This window comes from Eleutherodactylus coqui, chromosome 9 (genome assembly GCF_035609145.1).
Source record: "Eleutherodactylus coqui strain aEleCoq1 chromosome 9, aEleCoq1.hap1, whole genome shotgun sequence".
In the NCBI taxonomy this organism is placed as follows: domain Eukaryota; kingdom Metazoa; phylum Chordata; class Amphibia; order Anura; family Eleutherodactylidae; genus Eleutherodactylus; species Eleutherodactylus coqui.
Window position 1 is genome coordinate 131,761,945 of NC_089845.1, and position 21,018 is coordinate 131,782,962.

The window sequence follows — 21,018 nt, forward strand, 5'->3', positions numbered from 1 at the left end:
CCATTAGCAAACTTTATAGACTTTAACCGTGCCGCTCACATGAGTCGCGTTAAATGCGCGCACAAAAGAAATCACAGTGCATTCTATGCTGGCGCCTAATACGCGCCAAGATGGTGTATGCATTGATTGCGTACTTAACTGCGTGCTCACGTTCGACCCGCAGCAAACACGGCCGCGTGAGCCCAGCTTTATATGTGCTGTGTTCGCGCATAATGCACACGAAAATAGAACATGGTGCGCATTTTTTTGCACTTTAAAAAAATACGCTCGAGCGAACGAGCCCAGTGAGATCGATGGGTTCTATTCACTGCGTATTCGTGCGCAATATCCACAATAGTAGAACATTCTGCGGCGTTTAATGCATGACTGAAACGCACGTGACTACTATCTATTAAAACTAATGGGTTATATCTACTGCGCATTGCACGCAAATTTTGCACGCGTACTACGCAGCGCAAATGCGATCATATGCATAAGCCCTAATAGAACTGAAAACATAATCAGAAGCCGAATTCACACGGGCGCTGCGTTTCTACGCACACGATTGTACGTTTACCGCGTGTTACATGGGCTTTTTTGCGTGTGCAATACGCCTCGCAAATGCGTTTGTACGCATAAGCCGTAATAAAGCTGGAAACATCAATCATAGGCCGCTTCCCGCGGGCGTTTGTGCGAAACATCCGCCTATTATATGATTTTTTGCGCTCCCGTTGATTTTAAATGACGATCCCGTTTATTTAGTTTAATGAGCCATTTTTGCGCGCACGAAAATAGCGAATGCGACTTTTTTGGCGTAAATGAATGCACAAAGCCATTGAAATGATTTTTTTTTTTTTTGGCGTGTGCTGCCTAAATGCATTCCTATGAATGAGCCCATGCACTGGAGGGACTACAAGTCCCAGCACTCCCCACAATTCCTTGCAAGCAGCTCCAAGCAGAAGGGAACTACAAGTCCCAGCATTCCCCGCAATTCCTTGCATGCAGCTCCAAGCAGAATGGAACTACAAGTCCCAGCAGCGTGCAAGAGATCGCCAGTATCCCCCGCGGTGTCTAGCGAGGAGGAGGCCGGCTGGGTGCAGCGGAAGCCCCTCCCGGCACGGATGTGACGCACACCCAATGGGAGAGCAGGGTGCGTGGATAGATGAGGTCACAAGCTGTCGTGCGGGGAATGGAATGTGTGAGACTAGTGGAGAGCGAGCAGCCTAGAACCCCGGCGACTCCTAGAACCCTGCGCGGCCGCCGAACGTTCCATCGCAGCGCGCGCTAGGACGGACCCCGGCGATGCAGAGACATGCAGGGATTCGTCCGGTTACCGGGCTCCGGTGCACACCTGTGAGACACTGAGGTGGGGGGGACGGGCGCGATCGGGGGGATCTCCAGCCTTAACCCCTCGCCTGCTGGATGCTGAGCCCCGGTAAAGTTGATGAAGTGCCCGGCTCAGCCGCTGCCCATGAAGCATCCGGTGTCTCCCTGGAGTTGATCGGGGAAGAAGGTCCAGAACAAAGCGCCCTGCTGTGCAGATTGCATCTAAAGATTGCAAGATCTTCATTGATCGATCGATCACAAAGGATGAGAAGGGGAGAAAGTTAAATCAATCGCCCACATGCGCTGGATCAGCCCGAGGCTTGGGGAAAGGAACAAGCAGAAGGTGGGAGAAGAGAGTTTGACATCTTTCCACTTAGGAAGATGGCGGAGTGGAGCTGAGAGTGTGGACTGGGAAAGTTTGGGGGCTTTTGTGTTTATCTGCGACCACCAGCCTGAACCCGATCGGACACATGCAGGCCAAAAAACGCTACTTCACCCTGGTCTCTGCCGGCTTTTGTCTTGTCCTGCTCTTCTATCTTGGGGGGTTGCAGTTTAGGACATCCAGGACTAGGGATGACCATGGGGATCAAGTGGCGCCGAGGGGTGCGGAACACCCGTGGCCTCGTTTCCCTGACCCTTTGCTCCCCTTTATCCAATGGGATCAGGCGGAGAGCGAGAACTTTAACAGTCAGGGTTCTCCTAGACAGAAGAGAGATGCCAACACTAGTATCTACAAGGGCAAGAAGTGCCGCATGGAGTCTTGCTTTGACTTCTCCTTGTGCAAGAGGAATGGCTTCAAGGTCTACACTTACCCTCAACAGAAAGGGGACAAGATCTCCGAAAGTTACCAAAATATCTTATCGGCCATCGAGGGCTCTAGGTACTACACTTCGGACCCTAGCCAGGCTTGCTTGTTCGTCCTCAGCCTGGACACTCTAGACCGGGACCAGTTGTCCCCCCAATATGTGCACAACCTTAAATCGAAAGTCCAGAACTTACACCTGTGGAACAATGGTAGAAATCATTTAATTTTTAATTTATACTCCGGAACCTGGCCGGACTACACCGAGGACGTTGGCTTCGATATCGGCCAGGCCATGTTGGCCAAGGCCAGCATCAGCACGGACAACTTCAGGCCCAACTTTGACGTTTCCATCCCACTATTTTCTAAGGATCATCCCAGGACAGGGGGGGAGAAGGGATTTCTGAGATTTAACACTATCCCTCCTATTAGGAAGTACATGTTGGTGTTCAAAGGGAAACGATACCTGACGGGGATAGGTTCCGACACCAGGAATGCCTTATATCATGTTCATAATGGGGAGGATGTGGTCCTCCTGACCACTTGTAAGCATGGAAAAGACTGGCAGAAGCACAAGGACTCCCGTTGTGATAAAGACAACGCAGAATATGAGAAGTAAGTGGTTTGGGTAGGAAACCATCAACCCTCCCCATCTCTGTTTTCTTTTTATACAGTGGTCAGGTATAGTATCCCATCTTCTGCCCTAACAGAGGTCCTTCATCGACTTCCACTATTGATTCTGTTGCTTGCTTGTTGTGTCTTGAAGTGTATATTGCAATGGGCTCCCTGCTCATCTCTTGAAGGAATGCTTGTTACCAGGAGCTGAGCTTGACCTTTGCACTGTGCTATATAGGGTCTTCCAGGCGATGGCGATTAACCGTATACAATTGCACTGCTGCTTGGGTCTGGATGATGCCTGTATAGGTTGCTTATTGTATAACATAGCTTGTACAACGCGGCTCTTTAGTGGTTAAAAAAAATGCAGCTCCCATCATTCTTCATGAGAGCTGCAGTTTTGCAACAACTGGAGAGCTGCACATATGCAAGACAAGTCTTTAAGATGCTGCCCATGGATAATCAAGAGTTAATCATGTGACCATACAAGCCATGCTGCATTTGGCGTCTTTATGGATGCTTTTAGTAGTACTGTAACTGCAGGTGTGAATGTGTGAAACTGTAACTCCCATCATGTTGATGAGTTGTAGCTGTTGCAAAACTGCAACTCGTTTGCAAGACTACTCTGCAAGAAGCTGGATAAGTAAGGGTTAATAATGTTTGGCATCTTCATGAATGGTGGTGGTAGCGCTGTAACTACAGTGGCTGCAAAACTGCAACTCCCATTGTGCTTGATGGGTTACAATTTTGCTACAGCTGGAAAGTTGCATGTTTGCAAGACTAGTCTGTAAGACGCTTCTCCTGGATAAGTAAGAGTTAATTGAGTGGCAATATAAGCCATGCTGTCACGGACAGTGGTAGTAGTAGTTCTGTAACTGCAGGTGTGAACGCTTTTTTTGACCGGTTGCAAAACTACAACTCGCATTGTAACTGGAGCGCTGCACATTTGGGAGCCTAGTCTGCAGGAGGCTGCCCATGGATGATGAAGAGTAGTAGAGTAGTGTCTTCATGCCAGCTGGTGGTAGTAGTGCTGTAACTGCAGGTGTGAATGCTTCTTTCAGTAGTTGCAAAATGCAACTTTCCTGGTACCTGATGAGCGCTGCTGTGTTTGCAAGTGTAGTTTACAAGAACTTGCCTTGGCTAATGAAGAGTTAATGGTGTAGCAGTACAAGCCATGCTGTTTGGCGTCCTCTTGAATGGAGGTGGTAGTAGAACTGTAACTGCAGGTGTGAGGGCTTGTGTTCCCGCTCACTTTGATGTCAATTGCTTCTGTCACTTGTTAAGATCCTCCACAGTTGAGTTTGTTACAGTGTTGCTTGTTTATGACTTTGCTACATTGTTTCCATAAACATCCTGTAATCTAATATACTGCTTGCCTCTTATCTCTGGACTTTCAGATCTGGGTTAGGGCATCATGACAGGTGGAGAACAGGATGGCGACACTTCTATTGGCATTTAGAATACCCCTTCCTCTCCGTTTTTTATATTTTGCCTTTCTACTGTTACTGTTGCTTTATGAAAATCGCTTCCCATCCTCGAACGGTTCCTAAGAGCTTTGCATGTTACCGTTGATGCAAATAAATAAAAAAAAACCGCTCTTCGCCTTTTGCCTACTCTACAGATCTATATTTTAGTCTACGAGGATATCGACTCCATCATCGGGCAATTTACGGCGTGTTGGGCTATCGTCATAAAAACGAGGCAAACCTCAAGGAATGTAATCTGCTTTAATTGATCAGACACATTAGTCGCTCTGATAATGCAGGCATTACGCATAAATAAAAACCTTCCCTCTGGAAGCCTAGGAAGGTAATTGTAGTGTTTCCTGTAAAGGGTTTATGGAAGGGGGGGACTTGATACTATTTGGTGTCTCCTAATTCTTCCAGCACCTGCCTGTAGTATCGCTTGGACTTCATTATTGCCGTGCCATAAAAGTGGGTAACCTAATCGGTGGCTGAGTCTTTGATGTTAATGTGGGTGGATGGCTCTAGTTACAAGGTAAATTGACCTTTGTGTGTTATCTGCTTTATATGTTGTAATATCACTTTCACTTCCTAAACTATACTATCCTCCTATGTGACGTTACCATATCCTAGTAAAAATGGGTACCGGTTGTCATTATAGGGTCCTCGCCACCCCCTATTGCTAAAAGATCAATAGTTATATTCTCCACCTATTACTACTTTTTTATTTATTTTTTTCTCTTAGCGTGTCAGTCTTTACTGTAGTTCTGGCATTCTATTCACAGATGAGGAGGAACATTGCTATATATGGGAGTTCCATTTAGTTTCATACTGGCACTCATGAACGTTACTTAGTTGGTCTTGTTTGGAATCTATGTTGTGCCAGTTCATAATGCCCATTTTATGCCCTGAGTTTGGTGCCTTGTGGCTGAAGGTGTTAAACTGGTTTAGACTGGGTCGTAATTTAAACCGACCGTTTCCGTACCATATTGTGCCGCGTCCCGAGGGTTCCTTCACTCTGGATATATCTGACAAAGGATCAGGGAATTGGTGCTGTAACGCACAGATGTGGCATCAGCCAAGTATACCCAACGGGGGAGCGAGAGGGATGTTGAAAGATCAGTTCCTGTAACACGAACCAGGTATCTTCAGAGAGGAGCGCTGCTTTTGATGTGAGATACAAGCCTGAGCACATTCACGGCACCAGGAGCGTGGAGTGGTTGGGTCGGCCGCTGTGAGTGACGCAAGAATCTGTCTCTTTCTTGACTGTTTCCATATGTATCATGCTGACTGATTTCTACTCGCCGGGATATGCACAGGGTTCACATCTATACGAATCCTTGCATGTATGTGAATTGCAGCAATGTCTGTACTGTGCTGCAGAATATGTTGGTGCTATACAGGGGGAAGTCAAAAAAGTGATCCACTGCTAGATCGGGATACTGGTGTCCTATCTAGAAATAACAATAGCGTACTTGAATACAAAGGCACGGATGTGCTACATCATAGTGTGGTGCTCCGGGCCCTGGACTTCAATTCTGTGTTGTGGCCCCTGCAAAAGAGAAAGAATAGAACCCAACTTCAAATTGGAAGAGTAACATGTGCGAAGCAGAAATCCGCTTTCTGCGTCTAAATCCTGCGGGAACGCCGCTACGACTAAAGTAAGGAAAGTGGACTGGAAGTGGCCTCCTGCTATGATACATGTATGGAGCCTTTCAACAGTGCAGTCCAGGGTTGACGGGATCATTGCAGGACTTTTAGTGAACGGCAAAGCGCCAATTCCAAGTGCAGATGCAATGCAAATTACTAGTAAGAGCACAGCCCAATCAGAAGACAATGTAAATTACTAGAAAGAGCATGGCACAATCAAAAGGCAATGCAAATTACTACAGTTGTTCCTGGAAATAAGACCTACCCTGATAATAAGCCCCACCCTGATTTATTTATTTGGGGGGAGGGGTGTGAAATATAAGCCCTCATGCAAAAGTAAGCCCCAGCTACACTACAGGGAAAAAATATGAGCTGGGCTGCAGCACTGCTGTAGACTTCCATGTAGTCTTCAGCGGTGACAGAGCATTTCTTCCTGGTAGCAGGTCTTGAATACCCTGCCTCCAGCAAGGGATTGCTCTGATTCATCGAGCGCTGCGTCCGCGCTCTATTAACCGTTCACAGCTATTCAATGACGTAATTCAGTGATTAGCTGTGATTAGTTCATTGAGCGCCGCATCAGCCAATCAGAGCAATCGCTTGCTGGAGGCAGAGTATTCAAGCCCCGCCACCAGGAAGAAATGCTGTCATCACTGAGGACTACATGGAAGCCTGCAGCAGTGCCGGAGACCAGCTCGAGAGACCCGAACGCCGGCTACTAGGTATTACAAGACACCCCCTGAAAATAAGACAGTGCCTCTTTTGGGGAAAAAAAAATGTCAGTGCCTTATTTTCCAGGAAACACTGTAGTAAGAACACGGCCCATTCAGAAGACTGCAAACTTCAGCGTGATCGTGCAGGTTGTAATTTGGTGTTTTCTTGGACCCATGTTCATTCCAACGACTCAACGCAGATCGGTACCTGAATCTCCTGCAGATAAGTGGGGTTGGCTTCCTTGAAGATCTGCCCCTTCGTAGCAGGAGGAGGCCACTTTGAGTACACTTTCCTTACTTTAGTCACACCTGCGGTCCCACTGGACATAGAGAGACCTGGATAGTGGATTTCTGCTTCTCGCATGTTACTCTTCAACTTTGCAATTGGCTTTTCCTCTCTTTTACAAGGCCCACAATACGAAATTGAAATCCATTATTTGGAGCCTTCGGGGTTCCGCTTTCCTGCTCAGTTCAAGGAGCAGGAAAGGGGAATTCCTGTGGTGGCGCGGCTCCATCTCTGGACATCTCTGAATCGGCACCGGGCAGACCCTATTGACTAGTATGGGGTTTGACTACTTTCTGCCCAGCTGTCCGGCTTTTGGATAGAAAAATAGCTCTGCATGCTGCGATTTTTCTTCCAGTAATTTGAGCCAGATCTGTGACCGATCCTCCGGCCGGAGGTTCCAATGCAGATGTGAAATTGGCCTTATTTCAATATAGGACACCAGGACTGAGAGATGGCGCTGGGTCGGACTTTATGACTAGACCCTGTGTAAATGGGAAATGAAGCGCTAGTGCTTCAGTTTTAAAGGCCAGATGATGGGAAAGCACATTTTGTAATAATGGTCCTTATTTTATTTTTGTAGGGTGCCATTGGCCCCACTCCTGGTTTACCCACTGTATGTGATGGTGTGACGTCCGTGTGACTGTCTGTCCTGCATGATGAGACGGCACGGTCGGCAGTCTCTCCTCCGTGTCACATGGATATCATGTCATTGTACACAGCTGGTGACTGCTAATGTGGGAATGTCTCCATAGTGGTCAGATAAGTATATCGCAATTTGTTTGGTCTGACTACTTTTAAAACTCGTGTCTGCATGCTCGTCTCAGTGCATCAGCTGCCACTGCTGTGTGCTGGATCTTACGTCTGCTTTATTGTGTAATCCTGGTCTTAAAGGGATATTTGCATCTCAGAAAGTTATATGGATAGGGCATGACTTGCTGTATGGTGGAGTTCCAACTGCTGGGATCCCCACCGATCCAGAGGTTTCTCCTCCAGCGTGTCCCTAGATTTTGACAGTGATGGCTGTTCTATTCACTTCAATGAGAACTTCTGAAGATAACCAAGTTATAGTGCTCACCTATCTCCGGCTGTTGAAGTGAATGGAGTAGTGGCCGGATGAGCGGACACTGCTGTTAAAATTTAGGGAAGCGCCAAAAAACCCCCCTGAATTTGCGGAAGTCCCAGTGGCCGGACCCAGACCTATTAGCAAGTTATTTCTTATACTGTGGATACGGAATAACTTGCCTCTTTTAAGATGCCTATACACTTTCAATAGCCACCAGCCAAATGCTCTGGCTGATGAAGCTATTCCTCTTAAACCCCCTTTCCCTGTACAGGTGCATGTTTCGTGTGGCTCAACATCCATGTGCCTTCAGTAGTGAAAGGGTACCTGGATACCTCGTGGCATCTATTTCTGCTTGAAAGCAAAAGGATCGGGCATGTTGAAATTCAACATGCCCGATCCGTGTTTTCTTGACATCTGCCAAATAAACATGAGTCAAACCTCCGGTAGACATTTGATGGTTGGCCTACCCGGCCCTACTCTAAATTACATGGCCAACTTTAGGGATGCCAAAACTGATCAATGCTTAAAACACTGTGTTAAAGGGGATTTGCCCCGTCCTACCGCTGGATTCACATGTGGTGTAAGAATCGGCGAAAGCTGGTGGTGAGATTACGGTTGAGGATTTTAGTGCTGAATTTCAGGTTGGCATTGAAGTTTTTGATGAAGATCCTCATCACATAAAAAACGACGCACAGAAATTTAAACCGTGTATGTGTTGCGGATTCCCCGCAATAGGAATACATGATGGAATCTACTCTGTGGGTGCGTTCGTACTTGGCAGAAATGCTGCGGCTGCTCATGTGGGAAATCTGCAGCATTTTACAGCAACAGCAGTGCGGATCACGAGAAATCCTGTCAATAAATTGACCTGTGGTATGGAGTTTAAAACAGTGTGTCCGCTTCTACTGAAGAATTTAATTGCAGACCCCCCCCCCCCCCCTTCTTCAAATGAGGGGGTAAAATCCACTTGTAACTCTTTAGATTCTTCTTAGATTTTGTTGTAGATCCATTGATTCCAGCAGCAGATTCCGAGATTGCCAAGTCCAAAAACTTAGGAGCGCGGTGCTTGGTGGAGTACAGCAGCGCCTTTGTTCATGTCTCCACCAGTAATATCTTTAGATGGGTGGTTTGGGAAAACCCCATGATCTTTTGGAGATGAGCCCATGATTCATTGTGATCAGGAAGAAGTCCTGAACTATCATGGTGGAAGCATCATGTGAAGGCCTTCTGAGCAGACTTTATGGAAGCATCTGAAACGAAGGCTGCTCGTTCACATTTACTAACTGCCGGTTAAACGATCGTTTGCCTGACAACTGTCTTCCCTGAATCCTCCATACACTTGAATTCAACTTGGCGGAAGATTCGGGGGTTAAAAGGGTTGTATAAAGATTGAGTTATCCCATAAACGTAGGATAAGTATCAACTTTCTGATTGGTGGCGGTCTCACCGCTGAGATCCACACCAATCTCTAAAATAAGGGTCCTATGTCTCCCTCTGTCACTGCCACACCCCACCACCCCCTTCCCCAGCCCGCAGTGATTTCAGAATAAATGGAGGGCTGGCCAAGCATGCATGGTCTGTGCTCCATTCGTTTCAATGAGGCTGATGGAAATACTTGAGCCCTTGCCGCTCGGCTATCTCCGCAGTCCCGTTAAAAATTAACTCCATTTGGTTTCCTTGGTGCAGGGGGTGCAATAAATCTGCAGTGAGGAGGAGGCGGCGTTCTCGAGATGGGTGGTGGGGGTCTCGCCGATCAGAAAATTATTCCCTTTTTTGAGGATAAAGCGAGTTCTGGTACAACCCTATTGTCAGCACCATCCGTTTCACGTACGGAGTGTAAGAGCGTGTCTTGGCCTGACCGCGGGTCTCTGGACTTGAACTTGGAGCATCATATGCACATATGATGTCTTGAGTTTGGGTTCGAAGACCCTTGGTCAGGCCGGGACACAGTTTTGCACTCCATACGTGAAACGGATGGTGCAGAAGATAGGGTCGTCGGGCCTAAGAGTGGAAACTTGTAGCCATACAGCTCTGGCAGTGGTTTATATCTTGGGGAACAACATGACTGGGCATTGAAATTCGGCCACGTCATTTGTCGGTGGGGAAATTGAGTCGTGCTTCTACGCATTAGACCGTCATTTGCCCCTGGCTCCTTTTATTGGATTACGGTACTAATATTAAATAATCAATATTTAAATGGGCATGCCTGGCTTAACAGATTTTTCTATTTAACGGAATCTTTCTGTGTGGGATATGAGAGCCAATAACATCTCGCGGCACCAGATAGCCGGGGAAGACGTTCCTACGACATCAGAGAAAGAACATTCCTGCGGAAATTCTTGGAGTTAATTGGATGGCTGCCTCCTGGGGTCTGTCCAGGCTTGATGTAAAGCCTCACCTCTCGCTGCTACCTGATGGGTGTTTCTGCCATGGAAAATATTTCTCTGAACTGCTGTGGAGGAGGAAGAAAAAAACTAAAAAGGGTCACAGCACGGTTATAGTCTACAGCGGAGGTCTGGAACCTGGAGTTCTTCTGCTTTTTGGAAACTACAGCTCCCAGCATGCCCTGTGTTTTTATAGTGTTCAACTTATTTTATTACTTTATTAGAATTGTTTGAACAAAGCACCAATAAAATATTAACTTTTTGGAAATTCTAGAAGATTACGTTTCGCTCACTAAACCGCACAGCTGCGGCGTTACACAATACGTTTTATTGCCCTGCCATGTTAGAACGTTAGATGGGTTTAGGAACGGTTTGGAGTGGAGCGCAGTTGTCAGGAACCTGAACTCCACTGGTCACAATGATCCCTGTCCTCCCCAGCAGCTGTACACAAGTCTAGACTTGGGCTGGAATCGCACGTGGTGGATTTCTACGCATAAATGTATGCCATGGAATACAATGGTAGGCAAAATGAAATCCTACAACTTGTGCGTGAAGCGAATTTCCACTTAATTTGTTTGTGCGTTTTGCGAAATTTCATTACGGACTTTTAAGCTGGAAAACCGCATTGGAATCTACAACCTAAATCTGTAGCAAATTGAGTACGTGATCCTCAACCACAGAAATAGGCAAGCGGAACTTAAAGGGAAGCTGGCAAACTACATGGCTGGCTTCACATGGGCGTATTCGCGCGTGATATAGGCAGAGAATTGAACCCGTAAATTTCAAAGGGTTCGTTCACATACCCATATTCAGTTGCGCAAAAAAGTAGAACGTTTTATTTTTTTGCATATTCACGTCCCATAGGTCAATGAGGCGGGTGTTAAATGCATACGCGAAGAGTTGCGTGTGATACTGCATAATTCCGTTGGGAAAAAAAGAACACATCTAGAATGCATTAAGCTTAATTAGCCATTTAAATCAGGGCGTCTTTGTTTGCCGCACGCAAATGAGCATGCCTTGCGGGCGCAATGATACAGTAAAAATACACCAAGGCATGTACAAAAAAAACCATTGTTCATTCTGCAGAAACGCATGCGCTTATGTAAAGCCGGCCCAAGCACTGGCATGCTTACAGTTTAGGTAATATGGAATCGGGCGAGCTTCTTCTACTTACCCGCTCCCCATTCCTGCAATCTCCCTTAGCGAAGTCAGCGCATGCGCAACAGCTAGACTCTTTGCAGAAGGCTGGGCATACGCACTCCCCGTTCATCTTTGAGGGACTGCACGCGCACAGTCTTCGAAAAAGAGTCAAGCTGGCTGTGTCACCGGGTCAGTATACAAAGAGGCTTACCGGACTCCACATTACCTGAACTATAAGCACCGCAAGGGGGTCTCCCACAAAATAAAGTTATTTCTGTCGATGGGGGATAACGATCTGATCACTGGGAGATGTCCAAGAGCGGGGGCTCAAAGGTCCCGCAATGAATGGAGCACTTGTTCTGTGTGTGCTCTGCTGCTGCATTTGTTTCATTGGGACTACCGGAGATGTCGGAGTGATTAAACTAATCACCGGCAGTCCCATTGAAATGAGTGGTATGGCGCTGCGCGTGTGTGACCACACCTCCATCCATTCAAGGACCTTAGGAGCCCCATCTTCATGATTGGTGTGGAAGGAGGATAATTTCATTTTGTGGGACAACTGCTTTAAAGGGGTTGTCTAGGAATTCAAGAAAACGGCCACCATCCGTTAAACCTGTGTGAAACCCAACTGGGACAGGTAAATCCATCTCTAGATTCGAGTAGGAGGGGGGTCGTGACCACAAACTTGGGGTAGAACTTTACACTGTTCCTGTCAGACTTAATGTGGCATTAATCTACAACTCCATTCTCGTGCCTTTCGGTCTGGAGATGAATTCACCCAACCTTGGTTGGATTTTTCACAAGTTGCACAGATGGTGGCAAATTTGTTGCATTCTTGGACAACTCTATAAAGGGTTCTCTAACCACAGGTTTTATCTGTCATGCAGATGCCCTAGTAGCAGTTCAGTCTGACATGAATGGCAGTGGTTGCCATGTGCACCACTGATCCATTAACTTTGGTAGGACCAGTGTACATGGCCAAGTTGGTGCTCTTCGGTGGTCCCATTGAAGTAAATGGTGTGCATGCGTAACCAGCTGCTGCCATTCACGTCAGGCCGAGCTGCAACTAGTGTCTACACAACCGGCAAGACCTTTCGTGGAATGACCCCTTTAAGTGCAGATTTTGTTGTGTGTCTTTGCACCATGTCCAGTCTTAACTTTCTTCTTCATAGGTCTTGTGAACATTGCAGGTACCATAAACCTCTCCAAGCTAGACACCTTAGATGTTTCTAGAAAATAGATTTTTTTTTTCTTTTTGGAGGGGGGGGGGGGGGGGGGGAGTGATGGGGCAATTCTTGGGTTAATCGGCTTATACCCAATAACGGTCAGGAAAATATTTGCATTCCAACATGTCTGAGGGTGTAGTGCCCTCCCAAACCAGTTGGCCATTGGGTGGTGTTGTGATATCTCTGAGCCGCTTATTTGTCCTTCTTGCTAGTATATTAGATGGCTTCATCTGTAGGTGAGTAACACCTACCATATCTTCATCGTCCCTTCATTAAATCCCAGCCACAGGTCGTTGCGACCTCAGATAAGTCATTTTGGGGTTTTTTTTGCGCTCGCAGCGCCACAGTAGATTGTAAGCTCGATTGGACAGGGGAAATCGTGCCTGAAAATGTCTCTGTACGGCACTGCATAAAATTGCATGTGCGGTGTTAAAATAATAATGCAAAAAGTGTTGACAGGGCAGAAATCTATTAGAAATGTGATATGCTATTATATTGTGTCTCTGGCTGCTTCCAGCTCCGGCTCAGCAGGTGAACCGAACTGATTTACAATGGAGCAGTGACAAGATTGCAGTTTTGGATGATGCGTACGGCAGAGATGGATTGGACCTAATCTACTTTGGAAGGAATCACAACTATGTTCAAAACCCACCATAACCTTTTGAGGGTCTCCTATGTTTCTGCTATCTCAAGAGCAACTGGAAATGCGCATTATTGAACGGTTTTCATAAGGTCTATCAGGGAGCTGCTGTTTTTGTAGATTTTTTTTTTTTTTTTAGGAAAGGTTTTATATTTTATGTAATCTTATTTCTTTTTTCGTGATTAATTCTGTCTTGTGTGGCTCAGAGAGTTAAGGCAGCAGAAATGCAGTTCTAAGCTCTTGCTCATGACCTGAAGGTTGCAGGTTCAATCCCCACGTGGTTCAGGTAAGCTGGCTCAAGGTTGACTCGGCGTTCCATCCTTCCGAGGTTGGTAAAATGAGTACCCAACTTGTTGCTCTGTGTAAGGTTCGGAGTTGGTGAACTCTTGGGTTCTTTCCCATGATAGATGTTTTTTAAGTTGAACTAAAGGTTACCATGCTTTCAGTAGGTGTTGGCTGAGCAAGGGGAGAAAAAGGATCAGCATTGAAACTCAATGTATGTGGTCCTTCTTTCTACTAATCTATATTGGGGGGGGAAAGTCTGGAGGCCTCCATACACATAAGAAAATATTCTGGTTCCACCAAAATTTGTGAGTTTGGATAAGTAGTCTAATATGTGTGGCGGGGGCTTTTTTGTGTAGGGAGTGCAATCCTGTACCCCACTGTCTAAGGTAGTACTGGACAAAACTGGAGAGCCGTGTAGACCATATGTCCTAGCACTTGGTGCCTAACACATTGAATTTTTTTATTGGACCATTATAGAAAAAATTCTGAATTGACTTGGACTGCTCTAAACCTTTCAGGAATTCGGCTCAATTGCTAACAATTCGTTTCCCCAAAAACAAAGCCAGGGACGTAACATGCTGAGCTTTAACAGACCCTCACCTGTATTTGCGGATGTCATTGTAGCCGGTCACTGTTCTAATGTAAAATAACCAAATTACAGTTTGCAAGTAGATTGCTATGCCACGGAGGGGTCAGGGTTCACTTTAAGACCACCCACAAAGGCCAGTTTAAGACCATATTTAAATAGGGATTAACTTAATTTTACCCTTGCTTTTCTGCAAATCCTTTTCTAAATACTACTAGCAGGTGTCTTCATGATGGTCAGATAACCTCGGGGTTCACCAATTGTGCACCTCAATTTCTGAAACGGATCAAATTAGGGAAGCCCAGTTATAGTAACGGCTGGGAGCTACAGTGGGGTCAAGGAGTGTTTGTGGAGAAGGCTTGTTGTAACTCATTAGAGGCAGGTCTAGAAAAGTTTCAAATAAGTGTACTGAATAAAGCCGGGGAGAGTAAGAAACTTGTTCCCTGTAGAACTCAAATTTTTGTTTCATTTTTGCCCTTTTTTATTTTTTTTAATTAGCTTTCTTTTCTTTTCCCTTTTTTTATGTAGATGAAACCATTTTTCCAGCATGACCTCAGCCCGTCTGCAAATAATGTATTTGGTTTTTATAAAGTTCCTACAATACTTATACCTCTTATGCCTTCCTTAAAGTTGGCATCTACAGCTGACTGGCGAAGGACCTAACACTTTGGTGACTCAAATCTGTGTAACAGTGCCCCACTGTACTTTGCTTAGCAAGCATTTTCTGTGCTGTGGCATGATGGGAGTATTCCACATTCACCACACGCAATCACAATTATCAGGAATACAGTATTTTTCTAACTATGAGATGCAGTTTTGGGCTAGATAAAATCTTGCTGAAAAGCGACTGCGCCTTATCGTCCAGATGGGGGGGGGGGGGGTCTGGTAGATCCAGAGACCCCTGACCGCTGCCTTAATGACTTGCAATGGGCTGATCGATCTGCAGCCATACATACCGCAGCTGCACGGTCTTCCTGCCTGATCACTCCCCTCCAATGCGGTGTTATCGGCGGCACATCACCAGGTCACATGGAGATTTGCTGCAGATAACTATGGATTTTTTTTTTCTCCAGTAAAAATAAGGTCAGCCGACAAATCGGCATTTGCATTTCCATGGCCTGACGATCAGGGAAGCGAATGCTCTAGCAAATGTTTGTGCCCTATTGTAAGGCTTTGTAAAAGGCCCCCTCTAGGGTTGGACCGTAATCTACTTTATCTTCCATTCATAGAATAGGTGCTAAAAGTCTGATTGGTGGGGTCTCAGTACTGAGACCCCCATGGATCTCAAGAACAGGGGTCCTTCCTATTCCTCCTGCCATCCTCACTGCAGACTCACATTCCCCCTCCCCCCTTCCGAAGTGAGGAGTAGAATAAATGGCCACTTTCCAAGTTATTTTTTGTAATCTAGAATGCTTGATGATTTGTCACCTTTTTTTTTTTTTTTTTTTTTTTTACATTTCATCTATGCTGGATTAAAATAATTTCTGTGATCTTAACCCATTAGAGACCAGCCTATTTTGTGCCTTAGTGATTTTCACTGGAGACACCGTCACTATTGGGGGCACTGTTACTATTGGGACCACTATTGGGGGCTCTATTGCTAACTGAAGACGCTGATACAGTTGAGGCCACTACTAGCAGTGCTGTTACTATTGGGGTCACTACTGGAGATGGTTACTATTGGGGCCACTGCTGCAGGCACTATTACTATTGGGGCCACTACTAGGGGCCTTGATACTATTAGGGGCAGTATTACTGTTGGGGCCAGCATTAGTATTTGGGGCACTACTAGGGGCATTGTTACTATTGAGTGCTGTATTACTATTGGGACCACCATTACTACTAAGGGCACTGTTACTGTTGGGGTAAATACTAGAGATAGTTTCTATTGGGGGTAATTTGCTTCCCAGTCCCGGGAGATTTGTTCAGAAACCGGAGGGTTCTTTTAATTGTAGGTTCAACAGTAACCTGGATAATGTAAGGGAGAAAAATAAATTGTAACTGTTAGATTTTTCTTCCCCCCCCCCAAATAACTTTTTTAGAACTTGCGAACCGCTCAGTGGTGAGGCGATAGAGTGGGGAACATTGATAAAACGTCTGTTCTGCTCTGTGCACTTCTCCAAATATTTTATACTGATTACATGTCTGAATATGGATCAGGGAGAACCAAACTCCAGCCATTGTCATGGCAACCTCCCGACTGAATATATTGAAGCCGTAACCTCATGCTTGAGGAGAAGTGGGCAGCGTGAAGGCACTCTCAGAAATAGTCTTAGAAAGAGGCTAAACCATTGTCTTCAGAGCGTTAACTACAAAAGCCCCCCGGACCCTGGTTTGTAGGGGTTCCACATGGTTTCTGAATTGGTCTGCTGCTCACTTCTTTGAGGTGGTAACGTTGAGAGAGCACCACGCAAAGCCGTTTGGCAGACCGCAATGTCAACAGCAAGTATTCAGTCATCAGGTGGGGGAGCATGGGGTGTAGCTCCTTAAGGTGACCCTCCAGTCAGAAGCTTAACCCATTAGGGACAGTCAATATGCCTTCTTACTGATCTCTATAATGGGCTTTGAACCTGCACTTACATCTTTTTAAGGTGGTGAATTGGCTGCTCAATCACTGACAAAGGCCTCTATAGTTGCCATGTAACTCAGCCTATTAGACTCTGCTTCCACCAAAGCCTTATAGGCTGCTGTCAGAGGCTTCGTAGAATGCACTACATAAGTAATGCAGTGTACTAGTCTAGCAATTGAACAATCACATCTAAAAAATTAGGGACTAAAAAATAGTTAAAAAAAAAAAAAAGTTCTAAGAGGCGTAATCTAAAGAAAAGAATCGAGTTAAAGAAAATACATCTTTTCTCCCTGCAAAAACCCATTTTGAAATTGATAACCCCCCCCCCCCAAAAAAAAATAAAATTTTAAGCAGCACATAATGGTGATAACCATGTACGCAAGCAACCCAGACAATGAAAATATTTTATTTGCATGTCGAAAGCACGATACAAATACAGATACCTCCCGACTTGCGAACAGGTTCCGTTCCAGGAGCGTGTTCGCAAGTACATTTGTTCGTATCTCCGAACAAATGCTTGTATGGAGCCGGGTCGCGGGTGGATCCCGTTCCATACGTCGGGTGCCGGCTGTTCATACAGCTGACACCCGGCGGCACCAGTTCCGAAAAGCCGCGCCGCTCGCCGGAACTGTTAACACTTTAAATGCCGCTGTCAGAATAGATGGCACGGCTCGGCGGAACTGTTGCCGCTGTAAGAAACGGGTCCCGTACAGTGTCCCACGATAAGATCGCGGGACGCTGTGCGGTTGCTAGGCAGCCGGGGGCCTTCTCACAGCTCAAATGGTAGTGTATATCGGCCGTCCGTCAAAACGGCGGCCGATAAACGCTCCTGTGAATAAGCCCTCATCGTGTTGATCCAGATAAGAAAGTTGTTATGTTGTTTTCACCGAATGTTGAATGCTGTAAAAGCAAAACTGCAAAAAATGGGGGCATTTCTGGGCATTATTTTTTTTTTTTCCCATCATCCTCCAAAAAAGATTACATGTACCGCAAAGTGGTGTCATTAAAAAATGCAACTCGTCCTGAAAAAGAAAGCAAGCCCTCATATGGCTGTTAATGAGTTATGGCTCTTGCAATGTGATAATGAAAATCGCTTGATCTTTAGGCCAAAAAAAAAAAAAGGCTGGTCACTAAGGGGTTAAAATTAACCCCCCCTACAGGGGATGATTACCTGCTGCTTATTTTACCTCAGATCTTGTTCATTGGCTACTTTTGAGCTCGGCTAGCAGAGAGATCTGATCTGTGACTATAGTTTACATGCAGTGCCTAGTTTGAGGTAGTCTGGGACACGCCCCTTGTCTGATCTTTGGTTCAGGCTGTGTAGGAACCAATAAGAATAGAGCGGAGAATCGGCCCTGACTACAGTGAGGAGCCAGAGGTGTGGGAGGCATCGCTTCCATTAATTTCAGTGGGCGTGAAGTCTGCTCACCAGCTTTGACTGTCCAACCTGCTGCACTGAGGGCGGGCCGGACGATCAGCTGATTAGTAGGGATCCCAAGTGGCAGACTCCAACCGAACAGGTATTGATGACCTAGCCTGAGGATAGCTGCGGGATTTCACTCATTAAATTACATGTCCTAATTACTGACTCCTACAGAACTGTCGGTGATCGAGGGATTGTTCTGATTGCCAGATTGGAGTCGGGAAGGAATGCTTTTTGGCTTCCTGGATAAACATTGGGGGGGGGGGGGGGGGGGTAATGGGCTGAACTGGTTGGATATGTTTTTTGTTTTGTTTTTTTTCTTCGCCCTTCCATACTATGTTGGGTTGAAATAAATGAAATCCGCAGTGAAGTTTATAAATGGAGCATGCTGCAGATCTGATTCTTAGTTTCTTACTTTCTTGCTAAAACCCCATTTACTAACCTATTGTACAGCTACGGAATTTTGGTGCTGAAAAATCCCGCGCCTCGACCATGATTCGGGAAACTGGCCTTCCTCAGAATTTTCTAGTGGTCTGTACGAGAACGAGTGGTGCGTTTTTATTTCTTTTTTTTTGCGTGTGTCACATGCCGGATTTGTATCGAATTACTATTGACCATAATTGCAATTATCTCCATTTCAGTAAAAAAAAAAAAAATATACAAATTCCGATACGTTTTCGTCCGACTGTCGGGAATTGTGTATGAGGCTGCGTTTTGATATTCTCTGGCCGCTGCAGTAATTCATTTTCTTTATTATATATTTATTTTTAGCTTCGGCGTTTGTGACCTTTTCTATATTTTAGCTAATAATCTTTAGTGTCCCTGTGATTAATCACAGCTGAAGCCGCACAGCGAGGCTCCATTATAAATCATGTTCCGTCGGAGCCAATGGCGTTGATGTTCTGTCCATGCCTCGTGATGCCGTTATGCTACTAACAGTATGGCACGCGATGTGATGCAGTAAATGGAGGATGACCGCGATTGAAGAATACACATTTTTTTTCCATATCTTGGCGTCTGTACTTATTTGCTGCGGTGTCGGCCATGTTTTATGATCTTTTGGATTAATGTAACTGTTCGTAGTTGAGTTGATTTTTTTTTTTTTTCTTTTTTTTCCCCTGTAGCGTTGCTTTTGTTTCGGTGTATGTTGGAGAGATTTATGTGTGATAGAGATTTATTAGTACTGAGGATGGGGGGCGCACGCTTGGAAGAGGCTGGTGCATTCCACTGGGCATTAGGATGTTTGTATAGGGCTATTGATGGGCAATGTCATTGTGTCTATAGGGGAAGCTGGGGAGGGGGACCCGTAGACAATGCTTCTGGTAAGGCTATAGAATAGAGGTTTTAAGTCATTGCCGGGCAATGGTGCCTTGAAGGCCCTCTTTACGTTTCCTGATTATCAGCCACAAATGTTCACGCAGTCGTAAAGCCAGGAAAAAAATTCTCATTGGTGGGCTGTATGTATCTCTGTGTGAATCGTTAGATGTACAGTCAACCGGTGACTGCTCTACGGGGGCAAACCATTGTAGTAACGGTTATCCCATACCAGCAATTGTCAACCCTTGTCAAAGAAATAAAAACGACCGTTGATCCATGCTTTGTCGATTAGCGCTCGTTGCCAAAAATCGGCTAATGCAAAACTCCAGGCCTGTTCACATGAAAGGTCAAGTACATTCATGGGGACATCTGTTAGTCCAATCAGACTGGGTAACTGCAGCGATTGGCTGGATGGCATTTTTATTAATTATTTTTTTTTTTTGTGCAGCCCAAAAAAGCTATCGTCAGCAAATCTACCCTTTTAGATGAAAAATGAGCTGCTGACCATAATGATATTCTGCTGGGGATGACCGTTTGCATTAAATGGGGTTGTATATTTACCGGATGACCCCGCTTCAATAGGGCTGGCCGCTTTAGAATTTATGTATAGCACCATTTTTCCTTTAATCTTGCACCCCCTCCCCCAGAAGCCGGATCGGGTGGTAAACCGCCATAATTGCTAGATTTCACATTACCTAATCAGTCACAACAATCACTGGGATCACAGTGGGGCTGCAGTGCTGTATCCCTGGAGGGGTAAGTATAGTTCAGTTTATTATTTTCATACAGGCAGCCCTATTGAAGTGAGGTTGTCCGGTAACCATCAACCCCTTTAACGATGGTCCATCTGCAATGCACACTATATTGACCTGCGTAAAGGCCTTTTAAACGAGCACCGATCTCATTAATCGGCTCTTGCTACACATCTCAAATTATGAAATCGTCCAGATATCGGCGTTCTGGATGGAATTTTTGGGCATCCTAAAACCGGAATCCCGATTTGGCCCTTTAACAAGTGGGAGTTATGAATGTAAAGCATTTCTATGATTCCAACTGGTTCTTCTGCGTAGGATGGACTTGTGGGAATGAACTAGTTTCCAGAATATTGTAAAAAAAATTTATTTTCTAAATTAATGGAATTCCCATACATCCAATAATTGTACTTATCTTCTGAATGTATCAGTGCAATTAGTTTTTACCAAGGCGGAAAAAAAAAAAGCGCAGTGTGAGGTTTTAATAAGGCTGAAGAAGTCATTATAATTTTATGGATAAGACGCCATCACTCCAGATGGTGAATGCAGTTTTTCATCTTGTACTAATAAAATGCAACATTAAATCAGCCTCTGCTGTATGAGCTGATCCCTATCTTGTTGCCCCTGTGTAGCAAGAAAACATTTGTGTATCGTCTCTCTAATGGGGAGTAGAGAAGTTATTGGTCCCAGACAGCCGAGCGCTTCGTGTTACCGGCACGGTGATTTATACCACTTGTTATACTATGGTTTATAATGACAATTCTTGGGAGGGGATCCGTCTGTCGAAGCCAAAAACTCAGGT

At 45.4% G+C, this 21,018-nt stretch overlaps 1 protein-coding gene across 1 annotated transcript in view; it reads left to right on the forward strand.

Annotated features, from left to right (window-relative positions):
- The first annotated feature begins 1,127 nt into the window (after positions 1–1,127).
- Positions 1,128–21,018, forward strand: part of EXT1 (exostosin glycosyltransferase 1) — a 261,124-nt gene continuing 241,233 nt past the window's right edge. The window contains exon 1 of the mRNA XM_066578521.1: positions 1,128–2,722. Within this exon, the coding sequence (XP_066434618.1) occupies positions 1,776–2,722 (947 nt within the window). The 5' untranslated portion in view covers positions 1,128–1,775. The remainder of the gene's footprint in view (positions 2,723–21,018) is intronic.